We start from the raw sequence: 18,054 nt of genomic DNA on the forward strand, positions 1-18,054 counted from the left end.
CTAGCATTTAATTTGGAGCTTAAAATGGATTTTTAGTCCTACAAATCAATACTTTGTACTTCATCATAGCAAGTTATAATCAATTTTTTAAATATATTTTTGCTAAGAATGAAATTTTGACAACACGGATGTGCTTGGACATTATGTTCAGTGAAATAAGCCATGAGCAGAAAGAGAAACACTGCATGTTCTCACTCATATGTGGAAGCTAAGAAAGTCAATTGCATAGAAGGGAAAGGTAGAATGAATGGTGGTTACCAGAGGCTGGGAAGGTAGGAGGATGGGGAGCTTGTTAGGGGTGGATGGTGAGAGGTTGGTTAATGGATACAAAAGTATAGCTAAATAGGAGGAATAATATCTAGTGTTCTATAGCACTGTAGGGTGACTGTAATTAATAACAATTTAGTTTCAATTAACTAGAAGAGAAGATTTTAAATGATTCCAACACAAAGAAATGATAAATGTTTCAGATAATGAAAAAAAAAAAATCAATGGTTGCCAGGATTTCAGGGGAGGGAAGGAGGGATGAATAGGTGGAGCACAGAGGATTTCTAGGGCAGCAAAACTATTCTGTATAATACTGTAATGGTGAATACATGATATTATGCATTAGGCAAAACCCTTGGAACTGTGTGATATGAAGAGGGAACCCTAATATAAAATTAAGTAAATAATAAATCAATATTGATTCGTAGTTGTAACACACATACCACACTAATGTAACATGTCAATGACAGGAGAAACTGTGTATGCAGGTGGGGAAGGGGATGGGAACTCTGTGTACTTTTTGCTCAATTTCTCTGTAAAACTAAAACTGCTTTAAAAATGAAGAAAAATAAATAAATACGTATATTTTTACTCAACTATGTTGTGAGATTTTCAAGGAAAGGATTTTTCTTTTATCTTTGCATCTCAGAAGCTAACACAATGCCTGACACAGAGAAAATATTAGTTGAAGTAAGGAATGTATGAAAAACAGGTTCTTCCAATTAGTTGATATAAGTTAAGTTCTTATGATTGCTACTTTCTAATGGTTCATCTATGTCATAGACTAAGCAGTCCTTGTGGGAATGGTCTCAAAAACTCTGTTATTTATAACATTTCTAAAAAAGTGTCCTGATTTTGTTTGTTAAAATAAATTTTTTTATTGTAATGTAGTTGATTGTACATATCTGTGGGGGTCGGGTACAGAGTTGAATATCAATACTCATGTGCAATACATGATGCTCAAATCAGAATAATTATTATATTCAACTGTATACACTGTCATCACTATTCCTGGCCCTTTACCAATTCCTCCCTCCCGTGCCCCCTTTCCCTTCTCCAGTAACCTCAGTTCTCCTTTTGAAACGTCAATGTATTGTGATTGTTGTATCTTTCTTTCTTTTATTTGTATGTTTATTATGAGTGAGAACATACAGTATTTCTTTTTCTGTGCCTGGCTTATTTCACTTAACATAATTTTCTCTAAGTTCATTGATGTTGCTGCGAATGGCAACATTTCATTCTTTTTTTATGGCAGAGTAGTATTCCACTGTGTATGTATACCACATTTTCCTTATCCAATCATCTGACGATGGGCATTTAGGTTGGTTCTAGCTCTTGGCTATTGTAAATAGAGCTGCAGTAAACATGGGAGTGCAGGTATCTCTTTGACATGATGTTTTCCATTTCTTTGGGTATATACCCAGCAGCAGAATTGCTAGATTGCTGGCAGTTCTATCTGAAATTGTTTAAGGAATCCCCATACTGTTTTCCATGATGGCTGCACTAATTTACAGTCCCACCAACAGTGTAGGAGGGGTCCCCTTTCTCCACATCCTCGTCAGCATTTGTATTCTCTGTCTTTTTGATGATAGTTAGTCTAACTGGGTTGAGATGGTATCTTAATGTGGTTTTAATTTATATTTCCCTGATGCTGAGTAATGTTGAGCATTTTTTTCATGTGTCTATTGGCCATTTGTATATCTTCCTTTGAGAAATGCCTATTCAGCTCCTTTGCCCATTTTTCAGTTGGGTTATTTGTTTTTTTTACTGTTAAGTTGTTTGAGTTCCTTGTATATTCTGGATATTAATCACCTTTCAGATGCATAGTTTGTAAATATTTTCTCCCACTCTATAGGTTGTCTTTTTGCTATGTTAATTGTTTCTAACTACAAAGCTTCTGCACTGAATTTGAGTTTAAAACAAGCTTTTTAAAAAAAGCATCCATTTCTTAAGTTGTAGATCTCCTATATGTAGAAAACTACACATAGATAACCTGGTTCCTGCCTTCTGGAAACTTATGTTCTAACAAATGGATTTTTAAAATTATTCTTTCTAGTCACTTGCAAATTTCTTAGGTATAGAAAAGTGTTGAGTGCTAAAAATAGTAGATATCAAACCTCGTTTTTTTTTTACAGTATGACAAATGGGCCTATTTTTATAGAAAACAATAAAAGAATGCACTTTAATAGCCATTTAAAAAATTAAGATTTAAGATTGATTATTGGCTGTGAGATTGATGGTGATAATTTCCTGTTGATAACAGAGTTCACATTTCTTTTCAGAATAAAGTTGAAGATTTTATTTCAGCTTTGACTTACTTGCATGGTTAAGAAATGTATGATTGCTTATTTGTCCTGTTGATCCACATACAAGAGATTTCTGGAGCTTTAATAATAATAATAGTAATAGTTTAATGAAACTTAATAGAGAATCCAACTAACTGGAGTTTTCTAGTTGCTGGGTTCCATGTGTGTGTGTGCGTAGAAGTTGACTAGCATTTGTTAGTGAGACTTTTAGCTATGAGGATTGAAACATCATTGATTTAACCACAGCTCATCTGTGTAAAGTAGGGTACAACTAAACTAATGGTGTTAGTGTGAACTTGTAAACATATAAATTTACAAACATCCACAACTTGGAAAAATAAAGTTACCTCATAACAGAAAGTGAGCTAACTACTGGCTGTCAATAGTTGTCAGAAAATACAAGGTTACTTCAAAAGTTCATGGAAAAATAGAATCGATAGATAATATAAATCTTTCCATGAACTTTTTGAACTATCTTCATATTTTCTTGCTGAGCTATAAATGATGTTCAAATCTTTTTAATGGGATGTGACATTTCTAAAAAGTCTATATTGTTGCATTTTTAATCTAGAATGGATTTTATTCTGTGTAAATTGTATACAAAACTAGCTATAGCTTTTTTCACACTCAGTTCTAACGGTTCTTTATTCTAAGGAATTGTACCAAATCCTGTTCTAAGAAATTGTGTTATGTTCTAAGGAATTGTGCCAAATTCTGTTCTCAAGTTGCTTACAATAAAAGTAAAAAAGATGTGCAGAATTAAAGTCTGTGGTTGACACTCCTTCTATTGACAGGTGGTTTTATGTCCCCTCCCCTCGAATGTGGGTGGGCTTTTTGACTATTTGTGAAGAGTGGAATGCAGGAGAAGTGATGCTATGTGAATTCCAGAGGCTACATCAAAAAAGGCAACCCTTTGCTTAGAGCCCTAAACTTTTATGTAAGAAGTCTGACTACCTGAGGCTGCCGTGAATTGCAGGGAAGTCAAGCCATGATAGACTGTCCAGTAGCCAGTCCTAGTCTTTGAGGCCTTCCAGCTCAAGCACCATATTTGAGTGAATGAGCTTTTGGATGGCTCCCAACCTTTGTGTCACCACCAACATTCCAGTGTTCCCAGCTAAGGCCCTGACACCATGAAACAAAGACAAGCCATCCCCACTATGCCCTGTCCAAATTGCTCACTCACAGAAAATATGAGCATAATAAAATGGCCTTTGTTTTATGCCCCTAAGTTTGAGGTGACTTATTACAGAGCAGTCATTACTGGAACAAAGACTTAATTGATTTAGAATATGCTATGGATGAATAGGAGATAACTACTTTCTCTCCTAAAAGAGTCCAGGGAGGCTTCACAGAAGCAATGACATTTATACTTGACTTTGAATGATAAGTAGGGTCCTACTAATAAAGAAGGTAAAAGGAGAGTCCTAAAGCTGCAGGAACTAGCAGCAATGTGGAAGATCGGCTAAAGGAAAAAGACATTAATGGCAAGAAGATCAGTTAACAGTTATGTAGACAAATGATTAAGCCTGATATATATATATGTAGCTTTCTTATAAAAGCAAAATAAGATCAGTTAGATAACAATAGTTATTTGAATTGTTAAAATGATTATTTATTGAATTTGTATGTTCAAGGCATAATAATTAAATGCTACAGCCAATTCTTCATTTTGGCAAATTAAACCAGTACCTTTACAAAATGTTCATTTTATTAAATTTTAAAATATTTTTCAATGACGTGTAAAAGCTTCCTCCACTATGAATGTTGGAGAATTATGATTAAATAATGTAACTTTTATATTTTGAAGCCATTGGTTGCAGTAGGACATTTAACGAAATGAGATCACATTCTATCAGTTAATACACTAATGGAACCAACTATATGTCGTACTTACTCTGCTTCTTCAAAATAAAGTATATTTCAGTATAAAGTCTTGAAAAAATTGGTAATTTATGTAAGCATAAAGATTTCACAGTGAGAAAACATATAGTATACTTAGTCAATATAATGTGAACATAACATACAACTGTAGTGAACAGGTTTCTATATAGATATGATTTTTAAATAACATTTGCGTTTACTTCACATATTTTTAGTGTGATAAATAAAAGTTTAGTATTGACATATAAACTTTTATCAGACTCATAATACCATACATATGAAAGACTTTTCCAAGATGAAAAGGTTGGATAGGCCTTTCTCCAGTAATTCTGAGCATATAGACTACATCCTTACTGTCTTGTACTGACTCATCTACACAGCAAATTGCTACCAATTATGGGATACAGTGATTTGTTTTAAAAAGTCTGCCTCCCTATACATTTGGGTTTTACTTTACAGTTTGGTTATGTTTTAAACATCAACTGAGAAGTTTAATCTTTTTTCTAATCTTCAAAATCAAAAACCACAAAATTTTATAGATTATTTCCATCTGCTTTCTTCCATTTCTCTGACCCCCTTTCTGACATACAATCATGCTTCATTTACCAATGGGGATATGTTCTGAGAAATGTGTTGTTAGGCGATTTCGTCATTATACAAACATCATAGAGTGTATTTACACAAATCCAAATGGTATAGCCTACTACACACCTAAGCTATATGGTATAACCTATGGCTCCTTGGCTACAAACTTGTATGTGTTACCGTACTGAATACTGTAGGCAATTGTAACACGATGGAAAGTATTTGTGTATGTAAGCATATCTAAACATAGAAAAGGTACAGTAAAAATGTGGTATTATAATCTTGTAAGACCACTATTGGATATGCAGTCCGTTGTCTGAAACATCATCATGCGGCACATGACTGTGTATTTTTAAGGAAGAAAGAACATCTCCCAGAATGTGAATGGTGATTTTCTTTACATTCACCCATGATACCACGTTGAATTAGAACACCTTATGAAGAAATGGCTTTTTAGTTTGTTCATTTTATGTATCAGTTATATAATATTTGTTTTATACAAAAGTTATATCATGCTGGTAATATTACAAAATAATCTTTTCTTTAAAAAGTCAGGCTGCAGAATCATCCTTATTCACCCATTTTGTGGAAAGCCTAGGGAAATATTCAGCAGAGCATTAAATGGAGTATGAAGCCCTTCTAAGCTTATGGCCCTCTGTGACTGACCGTACAGGTCACATGCCCATAATGGTTCTTTAACAGCCTTGCTCCTTTGAACTATTGTAGTGAAATGCAGCATTCTGTTTCATTGTCCCCTAAACAAGGGGCTACTATAAGTATGTATTTAAGGGAGCTCAGTATTACTTCGGCCTTGGATTGATTGTCTGCTCACTTTTTATTCCAAGTATCTAGTTTGGTCCCTAACCCATGGTAGGCACTCAATAAGTAAACTAGGATGGGTAGGTGATAGATGATAGTAACACCAGCCTGTCTCAATGATTCTGGTTCAGTTAATCTCTTGAGAAGACTCAATGTTTGTTTTTGTGGAGCTTCAGATCGTGTTGCACAGATCTTGAAGATGCCTCTTCCAATCAGTTTGGGGGTTCCTTTTAGCTCTGGGCCTTGCATATCCTGCTCTTACTCTGTTTCTCTATTCAGTTTTCCTGTAACATATATAAACCAGTAGATTAGGATAACAATTGAGCCCTAACAGAGTTAAGGCTTGAGAAATAGGCAGAATAATGCCCTTTCCCAAAGATGTCCATGTCTTAATCCCTGGAACCTGAGAATATGTTGGACCACATGGCAAAGGGAAATTAAGGGTACAGATGGAACTAAGGTTGCAAATCAGCTGACCTTAAAGATAGCTAAATTATCCTGCGTTATCCAGGTAGGTCCAATGTAGTCACAAAGTCCCTTAAGTGGAAGAAAGAAGCAGAAGGGGAGAGTCAGAGAAAGCTATGACAACAAGCAAGGTCAGAGTGATGTGATGTGAGAAGTCTACCTGCCATTGCTGGCTTTGAAGACAGACGAAGGGAGTGGCCTCTGGAGGCTGGAAAAAGCAAGGAAACAGCTTTTCCACCAGAGCCTCCAGAGAGGAATACATCTCTGCCAACATCTTGATTTTAGCCCAGTGAGATCTGTCAGGCTTCCAACCTCCAGAACTTTAAGGATGATAAATTTGTGTTGTTCTATTGCACTATGTTGTGGTAATTTGTTGCAGCAGCCATAGGAAACTAAAAGTGATGGTTCTACACTGTGGTGAAATTATCACTCCTGGCTCCAGGTTCATCTGAAATCACTAACTTCCATAGCTAGTATATTGTCTGCCCATGTGTTTTCCACTTCTCTTGATAGCCAAAAGTAGAGTTTTGTCTTCTTCTTCTGTATTTTTATTTTTCTTCATTGGACCACTAAGTTTTGGGGTTCTGGCTAGTAGATGTATTCTCAGGGAAGCAAGTAATACAGCCTGTTCTGGAGATAACAAGTTTCTTGGGATAGTAGTGATTGAGGGATTGTGAAAAAAGAGGCTTCCACTGCCAAATTCATTGGAAAACCTAGGTTAAACCAGTTTGTTTTCTTAAAGCATTTAAAAAAACATAATCTCTATATAAGGTTTAAAAAAAAATCAGCAATTTAAGAGAATATCCAGTAAAAGGTATTAATGTCTCTCTGTCCAAATTCCTCTTGGCCATTGCCAGTCACTTGTGTATCCTTCTAGAGCTATTCTAGACATATAAGCATATACTTATACATACACACACATATACATGCACATACACTCAGATGCATAAAATACATACACACACTCTTCTGCACGTTGCTTTTGTTTTACCTCAATTTAACTAACAAGTTTATTTACAGAAGAACTTTTCTTAGCTTTTATTGTATAATATGCACATGAAAAACACTTAGAGAACTTAGTGTGGGAAAATAAATATTTTTTAAATAGTTTGGGCCACAGATCTCATTGTTTAGAGAATATTTCACAGAACTACTTTTTTGAGACACACTGCACACAACCAAGCTGCCTTCCTGAGAAGAAAAAACATCCTCTGGAGAAGAAATAAGAATTAGTGACCCCCATACACTGGTGTAGCATACATGGTATGAATTTTGGACTGAAGGGAGTCTAGGCTGAAATCCTGGCTCTGTCGCTGACCTGCCTTCCAGCTCACTTCCATACTTTCTGGCTGTGTGGCTTTAGGCAGGTTGCTTAACTTTATTGAGCCTTCTGGTTAATACTGCCTACCTCACTTATCCAACCATTTGTTGATTAGTTAAGACATGCAATCAGTGGAACATTTATGTGTCATATATCATTCCAGGTTAAAAAAAAAAAAAAGCAGAGTCTCCCCACTCAAGAAGTTTCTGCGCTAGGCAAGGAGGTTTCATTTGTAGCTTTGCAAGCAGCAATAAGCTCACAGATCATCTGGCCTGTTTTAAAATTAAAGTTGTAGAGAATAACATACTACCAAAAATTTTCGTTCATATTCTACCAAAAGTTTTCTACTTTTGTAAGCATAGATCAACAATAGCAAATGTCACATACACCATTTAAAAATTTGCAGTGAATTTAGGACAAAGTGGAATGTAATATAGGGCATTTCGGGTGTTGATTTTTTAAAGCATGTATGGATGTTGGTATTTATTATCTAATGAATTATCAGGACAGTACTATTTCTTTGAATAAAGTCCAGCAAGAGCAACAATAACTTTCAATTTATTGTTATGAAATTCCTGCATAAATGGTTGGCATCCTTGAAGATTATGGACATATTTATTTCAGTGATTGACTTTAAAAATTACATTATATAGAACTAGATAATCTTATTTTGAAATCCATAATATATGTATTTTACAGGAAAATTTTAGAATTATTGTCCTTTCCCAATATTTATAAAACATGTAAGTGCGTTTTAGCATTAAGTATATTCATTCTTCATTATTCTCCTTTTTTTGTTTCATTCAAAATCAACTTACTTCAAAAGCACATTTCTATTTTCTTCTTGCTCTTGATGAGTTTAAACAGCAAAGTCATATTTATTTTATAAAAAGATATCTTTAGGAATTTAATTCAAAATAACTAATGCATTTTTTTTTATTTGCAATTTTGGTTGCCAGAAAGAAAGTTTCAGCTTCTATTTTTTTCATTGTCTCAAGCCAGTGAAATGATATCTAGGCCTAGTGAATTCCAGACAATGTTCAACACTGGTTTTACTGAATCCTGATGACCTCAGTCTGTTAATTTATTTAGGAGACATTTCTGGTTTTTATAAGGTCAGTGAAATTTTGTAGGCTACTTTTCCAATTTATTCTAAGATCAAATATTTTTTTAAAATAGTAACATTTAATTTGAAAATACAGTGGTAACTTTGGTGATGTCAAATCTTTAAGTACATTATTTAAAACGTTTCTATTTAAAAGGTGTTTTTGTAATTGAGATTAGTCCATACTGAGAACTCTACTGAAGTCAGTATGATAGCTGTTTAGTTATTTAATAGCAGCAAGTACCTGATATTTTGATTTGGCTGTTTTTTGTGGTCATTTTGATGGAGGTTTTATTTGATATATTCTAAAAAACCATTAGATATTTGAGTTCTACCAAACAATGTATGTTCCAGCCAGTGCTCGGGTCTGATTCTCACCTACTACATTGCCTTACCTTATCTCTCATCTTTATCCCTCTACCCATGCCTGAGCTTTATCCCAATCTCAGGAAAAAGTGAGAGCTGAGGTGGGTGCATGCCATGGAAGTATGTGGCGAAACGAAGTTGTATATACTTTTTTTATTTTAACAGGAGAGAACCAGCTATTTCAGAATATCCTGCCTGGGTGGCTAGGCGGGAACAGACCATTTGCTAGATTGTTGCTGTGACTGCTGCAGTTCCAGAGTTTGAGACTTTGTTCTTCCCAAAGAACATTGTCAGTTCTTGTCTGTAATAAATCATGAGTATTGCAGTATACTTCCAGTCTATTCTTCTCAACCCAAGATAATTCATTGTTGGTGAACATAATTTATCTAAAGTGTGTTTACAGGTTCGACAAAGTTGAATAGAGAGCCGGCATTTAGGTGGCAAGTAGAAACAGCACGAACTGTGAACACAAAATAAATTTGGTCCTTGGCTTCAGTGACAACACTTCTACCTTGTTCACCTCCTCTTTCTTGAATTATGCCTTTTCAGTCTCTCTTTTCATTTCTCTCTCTGGCTGTCTGCCCCTGCAATTTTAATATTCTCCATTATTCTATACTAAACCTTTTTATCTCTGATAGACTCTTCTCTGGGTGATCTCTTCAACTCACTCATTTGCGTTTAGTGGCCAGTGATATGGCAGTGACTGCTATCTCTGTACATCTAGTCCAGACACCTCTCCTGAGCTCTATACCTGTGTAATCTTTACCTACTCACGTCTATCTCCATTTAGATATACTACAGGCACTTCATACTCATCCATTATATCTAAAACTGAATTCTTTGTGCCTAATACTAAATCTGCTTCTCTTCTGTATCACCATCTGCACAATAGCCAAAGCTACAAAATCTAAAAGTCTGAAAATATCGTCATACAAGAGCAAGTAAGATCCAGAACTATCCTCTCATGCAAGAGCAGATAAGATCCAGATCTATTATGTATATACATACACAGATACGCTAACACAAACCACATATACACACACCATTGTTCAAAGAGTAATATCACATAGTTTTATTTTTTTGAGCTTTAAATAAATACTATACTGTGTATATTCTTTTGTGCTTTGCTTTTTTGCTTAATGTTATGTTTGAGACTTATGCATGTGTGCAACTGTATGGTATTCCATTGTGTGAAAATTCAATGTTATTTGCCTATTTTCCTGTGAAGAGACATTTGGATAGTTTTTAGTTCTTCACTATTATAAACAATTCACCTATGATTATGTGCATATCTCTTGACACATTTGAGCAAGTGTTTCTCTAGGGTATGTACCTAGGAATGGAATTCCTGCATTATAGATGCATACATCTTTATATACCTTGGCAGCTGCTTTCCAAAGTGGTTTTAAATGTTTGCACTCCCACTAGCAATAATTTATATGGTTATTCTGCATCCTCTGAAATCCTTGATATTGTTGTGCATTTTAGTTTTTGCAAACCTGGTATGAAATATTGCACAGTGGTTTTAATTTGCATTTTCTTGGTCACTAATGAAGTTGAGTTTATTGTCATGTTTATTTACTGCCACTGTTCCCTCTTCTTGGAAGTTCCTGTAGTCTTTGTATATGTTTTTAATTATGCTGGGTTTTTAAAAACTGTAGGAGTTCTTTGGGTACTAATCTTTTGTTAGTAGCATATGTTGTAGTATCCCCTCGTAGTCTGTGACTTGTCTTTTCATTCTCCTTAAGGTATCTATTCATGAACAGAATTGCTTACTTATAATATAATTAAATTTATCAACCTTTAGCTTTATGGTTTTCCATTTCTGCCTTAAATAAGCAAACTTTCTTATCCCAAGATACTGAAGACATTCTCCTTTATTTTCTTCTAAAAGCTTTAAAGTTTTGCCTTACTTATTCAAGTGTTTAATTCACCTGGAATTGAATTTTGAGTGTGTCATACAGGTAGAGATATACTTAGCCATATAAAAATTGATTTCAAATTTCACAACCACTGTTTATGTCAGAGGTCAAATGAGCATGATTCTTTACATGTCATAGTGCCATCGATCATTACACAATTTACTGGACCTCTGTGTTTGCTCACATTGGCATTTTGACATGTTTCAGACATATTATTCTCAAAATATGTTACAAAATGCGAGTAATTCACAGCAAATAATAATAATGATTCTCCTCACTTGAAAAAGAAGAGAAGATATTCTAGCCATTTTAAACTTGGCTGAAAAAAATGTCTTTACTAAATGAGCTAATATCTGGAAATGTTTTCAAAGATGTTGGTAATTCAACTCCCAGAAATTAAAAGAGAAGTCAGTCACTCATTCTAACATTTTAAACAAACTTTCCCTGGCTAAGCCTTATTTTGACAAATCTAGCTATTCATCTACATGATTAATTATTAATTAGATGATGGTAGTGCAATTTTTATTCAAGTTGTAGTTTGTGTGAGTGTGTGTGTTTTAATGCATTGTGAAATTATACTTATGGAACATAGGAATCTCAACAATTATATTATTGAGAACATAAGCCATCTTTTAGTGAGGCTGTCATCATCTGGCGAAGTTTCATTTTATTCCCCTTATTTGAAAACAACCTTACACTTTAGCCTTAACTCTAAAGTTCTTGTTCTTTCATTAACCTTTCCTCTTTAATTCCCATTATTCATTTATTTTGCAAATATGTTTTGAGAACCTGTGTTTTGCAAAATAGTCTATGCTCAACTATTTGAGAATAACAACCTCAGAATTCAGGGACTGAAAGAGCGCCAACATCATTTACAGTAATCCTCACTTTCCACAAATTAAATTAAGAAATTGAGGTCCAGACAGATGCACTGACCCAACCAAAATCTCCATGTGGTGAAGCGTAAATAAAGATCTCCTGACCCTGGATTTAGAATTTCTCCTATTGAACCATGTTGCCCATGGAGAACTATCTGAAAATCTATCCGAGCCCTAAATATTTATATATTGTTTGTAGAGATTGCCAAAGGATTAAATCATCACTCTTTGTGGACAAATTCTATTACATAGTTCTTACCATATATATATATATATATATATATATATATATATATATATATATACGATTAAAAGATAGGATTAAAAAATAATTTTTTTCTGAAAAAAATCAGATGAAGTAAAGAGTTTAACTGAAAGCTTTCTGACGGCAGGAATCATGTGTTACCTTTAACATATTTGTTATATACCCTAACACAGCTGTTTATAGTGCACACTCAACAAATATTGATTAAATGAGTAAAACTGTATATTGGAATATAGGCTGCAGACATTAGGTACTCCAAATGATCAGGAAAAAAAGCAAAATCAGCCTGAATGTGGAAAGTCCAAAAAGAAAGTCTTCACGGAAGATTTAGAATTTAGAATTTAAACTGACCCATAACTAATGGCTGTAATTTATTAGAAAGAGGTGAATTTCCAAATTTCAAATTACTTGTTTGCCTCACGTTCTCTCAAGACTTTAGATACAGGTTCTCTGAGTTGTTTGCTTTCAGATTTTACCTGTAAGTATGGTTTCTTGGAACAAGCATGTTCATGAAAAAATAATGTGATAAATATGCTAAGATATATGTATAAGGATAGTGATAGTTGTGTTGTTTATAAGAGCATTTAAAACTGAAACCAACCCATATATCTATCAGTGGACTAATAGTAAGTACATCCAAATTAAAATTAATAATAAATGTAGATCTAAATTTTTCAACAAGCAAAGACATCTCTAATATATTGCAAAGTAAAAATATCAAGCTGCAAAACTAGAAAGGTGTAGAATGATCCCATACTTGTAAAAAAAAGTCTGAAAATATAAATAATGCAAAATAGGGTAATAGACATTTTTATGTTCTTATGCTTTTCAGATTTATAAAAAGTCTTACAGTAGACATTTATTACTTATAAAAATGATTAAATTTTTTTTGGTTGTGAGGAGAGTTCTAAATTTACTCTATTGACTTACCATGAATATGAAAGCTGTAGAACAATAATCTCCACTCATTGAACAACTTTTACTGAACACCACTTATGACTAGGCACTGTGAACAAGAGCCAAAATCTGTGTCTTGCGCTCCTTATGACTTTAGAAGGAGATAGGATTCGTAATTGGAGCACCAGGAATCTATTTCCTTCAGACTTGTCACTTCAGAGTGGTCATTTTGTCTTATCCTGATTTTTTAAAATGAAATTGGTAGATCTCTATGTTCTGTTTGTACCATGACTAGACAACGAGCAAAATAGCAAAATTACAGTTATTTCCATGTCTGACTTTATAATTGAAATAATTCAGATTTCTCTTTTAGCTAGGAGGAGTAAAAGCAACTCTAAGACATTTAGGGCAGAGAAAAATGTTTAAGGTGTAAGCTGACATTGAAAACTTATACATGTAATAATTATACTTCTATTTCATACTGTATTATTTTCTTCTCCTATGTAATATATTTTTAGATATTTAATTACATGTTACAATAATTATGTCTGTATTTATTGTTAAAATTTTAACATTGCAGCTCCCAGAGGGTAGTACTTGTTGTCTTGACAATGCATTTATGCCTAGCACTTTGGCATTCTTATGAGGGTAATGTTGTCTGAACTTGGCTTGCTTAGGACAAGACAGAACATGGCCCAAGTCTAATGGCAGCCAACCATGGTTAATTGTATACAGTCAAGAGGCCAAGGATGGCCCTGTGATGAATTCATTTCCAATAATCTGTGCAACTAAATGTGGGTGCATACTTTTTAAAATACTCTTCATCTAAACATACGTACTTGATATTTTGGGATTTGAATTGGTTATTCTTGCTATTCTCTATTCTTACTAATTCTGCTATTATCGGGAAATCTTATGTAGTTTGTACAATATTAGCAGCTAATAATAATAATATCCAAATATTTTGTAGGAATTTGCAAGCATTTTCATTTACATCACCTTATTTAATTTTTAGACCCCCTTTGAGGGAGGTACTATCAACTCCCTTTTACAAATGAGAGAACAGAAGTCTAATTAGGTTAGATGACTTGCCTCAAGTCATGTAGCTAATAAAAAAATTGATCTGGGTTCAGACCTGTGTGTCCTGACTTCAATTTCCATGCTTTATCAGCTATACCACACTCCTATGACTCCTCCCCTGCCTTTGAAGTTGGAAATATGGGGGTATTACTGGGTTGACTCAACCTAATTATAATTGCCCCAGAAGCTACCTCTAATTGTTAATATTAGGCACATTTTATTTAGGTTCCATGGAGAACCACTGACAAGTTTTATACAAGGATATAAACATATGTTCCTAAGACTTACTTCTGATTGAGCTCTGTTGTCCTCCATCTCACTCTTCCCAAGACCGGTTAACAGTAATCATGACAGTGATCAAGCCTCTTATCCTAGGACTCTAAGAAAACATTTACATAAATACGGAGGTCAGTTCATTGAAGTAGTAACTACAGTACTGAACCTGAAAAAATTTAGTTTACTAAGTGCAGATATGTAGATTCAGCAAATGAATGTGTACCAACAACATTTTATAAGCAACTGCTATAAATGTGAAGAGTCATTATTAGTCATTTACACACTTGTAATCAACTGACCACTAAAGGAAATTCATGTGGTCTGAACTTTCTTTTAAGAGATTAAAATGCATTTCTTGACCTTGATTATGAGTGTTGTCATAGGCCCTTGAATTTTTGTTTGCTCAGAATAGAAGAAGATTAATCTAAAGCAGTTAAACAAATTAAATTTCCTTCATCTGTCTTTCCTTATAGTAAACAACATAGGGAAATAAATCTCTAAGCCAATTCTTAAACAGAATTTAAGTGTTATTTCACTTACGTATCTCTTTATTTTTTTTTACTCTACAGTGGAATTTTTAAAAAATAAAACAATCTCGATTTTCCTTTTACTCTAGGCTTGATCCTTCACTACCTGAGCCGCCGAAAAAGGAGCATATATCAGCTGCTAACATGTCTTTAGAAACTCTAAGAAACAGCAGTCCAGAAGACCTCTTTGATGAGATTTAACAGTCTCCAAACAGTACTTTGATGTTCACTAGACTGTGTTTTTTATTCATTTCTTTAGAATGAAAAAGCAAAATTTCAACTCAGCGGTAGCTATTACTGCACCTTACAATTTAATTACATACACACTGAGTTGAAACCATTGTGCAAAATAGATTACACATGTATGTGAAGGTATGATTTGATGACAGTGGTACATTATTTTAAACTGTTTGTTCAGCATGCCTATAATTACATAAAATTTTAGACTTTTTGTTGCGAAAGAAACATTTATCATATTCATTTATACATATTATATGTGGTAGCTGTCTAACATCCTGTCTAGGAAGATTTTGGAAATAGGAAAAAGAAAACATCTGTTTAAAATGTCTGCAGTTCTTTTTGAATAGTCATGTTCTGAACAATGATGTTTGAGCATTTGAGTTTGTGGGATGATATGTAAAATATACATTTGGTTTCTATATAAACAATCTGAAAATCAGATATTAAAATTTTTGATACATTGAAGATGTTGTGTTGTTAATAAAATATCTTATTTAGCTTAACTTTTTTCTTTACTGTAGTAACAGTTCCTTTGTAAAGTGCTTATAATGTAAAGGTAGCCCTTTGTGTTGAAAAGCAAGTTTTCAGGGATTATTGATAAAAGATTTATCTTACACACACAAGCGCCCTCCTTGAAGACAAGGACCTTGTCATATTAACTTACTTCTCCCCAGTAACATGTCATTATTTTTTTATATTCAATGTTTCGAATTCCTAACCTCTCATTCTGTTTCATATCTCTCTAATTGAACATTCATTTACTATGCATTACTCAAAGTTAACAACATCAAGTTAACAGTGACCTCCATGTTGCTAAATCCAATGGCTGGTTCCCTCTCATCTTACTAAGCCTCTCAGTCCTCATCTTACTAAGCCTCTCAGCACATTTAATATAGTCATTTCTTCTCAGTAAATATTTTCTTCACTTTTGCAATAGCATATGCCCTTTGTATTCCTCTTTCTTCCAGTCACTCATTTTTTAGACTTTTTGGCTGATTCCTTCTCACTTACCCAACAGTTAAATGTCTAAGTGCCCTGGGCTCAATCTTCAGCTCTTATCTCTTCATTGCTCACAATGTCACCCTAGGTTGTCTATGGTTTTAAATAAGCTAATATCTCCAAATTAGCATAGTTCTTTCTCCATAGTCAAATTATATATGTGTGTGTATAAAATATATCACAAAAGGAATTTAAGCTTTCTGAAAAAATATTTTTTGTATCAAATTTTGATACATCTTGGCATCTTTTTTCAAATACAGATGAATACATTTATCTGCTTTTGCCTTTCTTTAGATGTTTTATCACATCCAGAGCAGAAATTTGATTATATCCTGACCATCATTTTTCTAAGTGTTCCCCATTCAGGTAATTTTACTACCATTTAGTTGCAGTAAGCTAAAAACCCAGGAATCTTCCCTGGTGCCTCTGCTTCCCAATTCACACACATCCTTTTATTTTTACCTCCAAAATACAACTTGACTGGATCTAGCTCTCTTTCTGTCTACTATTACGGTAATTGAAAGGTGGAGCCTTGAAGAGGTGATTAGACTGTAGGACTGTGCAGTAGTGAATGGATTAATAATGGTGGTCAGGGGCGTGGTTCTGAGGGTTTTCAAAGAAGAAAGAGGAGAGTCTGTCTCTCTCTCTGTGCTCTCTCTTTGCTCTGCCATCTTACAACATGATACCCTGCATCACAGTTGCTACCATCAAGACCCTCACCAGATGTGTTCCCTGGACTGTGGACTTCCTAGCCTCTGAAACTGTAAGCAACAAATTTCATTTTCTTTATAAAATACCCAGTTCCAAGTACTTTGTTATAAGCAACAGAAACAAACTAATACACAGATGTAGAGCCAAATGTCCTCAAGGCTGCTTTCCCTGAAATACCCTTTTTAAAGTTGTGCACCATTCCATTCACTCTCTGTCCCATTAGAATGTTTTTTTCACTGTGCTTGTCACTGTCTAGAATTATTTTCTCACCTCTCTCTCTTTCTCTCTCTCTATCTCTCTATCTCTATCTCTATCTCTATCTCTCTCCCTCTCTCAAAAGAAAGTAAGCCCCATCATAGCAAAGACATGGCTGTCTATCTACTTTATCTCTCCCCAGGGCTGGGTTCATAGAAATTTAGTGTTTGTTCAATGAGTAAATGTTATGTCTATCACATATAAGCACTGGAATGCTTCTTTAATTAAGTTATTAATCCATTTTGAAAAGAAACCCATTGAAAGACAGAGATTTAGCTGGATAATTTGATACAAAGAAATATTTCTTTAGAAAGCTCAAGTACTCTTTGTGATTAATTATAAATAATATATACATATATATTTATACCATAGATTTGACTATGTGAAAGAATGAACAAGAAATTACACATTATTGTTTATATTGGGAACATGATTTCCAAATGGGATAGCAAATATTTTAAATTGAAATTTTCCTGCATTGTAATTTTTTGATAGCTTACATTTAAGAGGAGATTTTTAAAATTAAAATATAAATATTTGAGATATAAATATATAATTATAAAATGTAAAATTCTACTCAGTAACATTGGAGCTTCACTATAATAATGAACTTGTTATAATCTGATTTACCTTGGATATTTCCAAGGAGACTTTGTACACGAAGTACCAGAATCTCAAAATAATATTCTTACCTAAATAGACTACAAATGACTAACCAAAATCAGTGTAAAACTCCGTGTGTGTGTGTGTGTGTGTGTGTGTGTGTGTGTGTGTGTGTGTAGTGAAAGAGAAGAAGAAAAGCAGAATTTTGGCTATTAATAGTAGTGAGAGAAGGGTGTAGGAAAAGTATTTCCTAAGTGATCCTAGCAATAGAGTCTAAAAGTTCATA

The 18,054-nt window shown here is 33.9% G+C and overlaps 1 protein-coding gene across 2 annotated transcripts in view; it reads left to right on the top strand.

Moving 5' to 3' along the window:
• XRCC4 (X-ray repair cross complementing 4) overlaps positions 1 to 15,525 on the top strand; it is a 274,482-nt gene extending 258,957 nt beyond the window's left edge. For both annotated transcript variants that reach the window (XM_063086598.1, XM_063086599.1), the window contains one exon: positions 15,050 to 15,525. In XM_063086598.1, the coding sequence (XP_062942668.1) occupies positions 15,050 to 15,161 (112 nt within the window). In that variant the 3' untranslated portion in view covers positions 15,162 to 15,525. The remainder of the gene's footprint in view (positions 1 to 15,049) is intronic.
• Positions 15,526 to 18,054: the final 2,529 nt, after the last annotated feature.

Source organism: Cynocephalus volans, chromosome 2 (genome assembly GCF_027409185.1).
Source record: "Cynocephalus volans isolate mCynVol1 chromosome 2, mCynVol1.pri, whole genome shotgun sequence".
Lineage (NCBI taxonomy): Eukaryota > Metazoa > Chordata > Mammalia > Dermoptera > Cynocephalidae > Cynocephalus > Cynocephalus volans.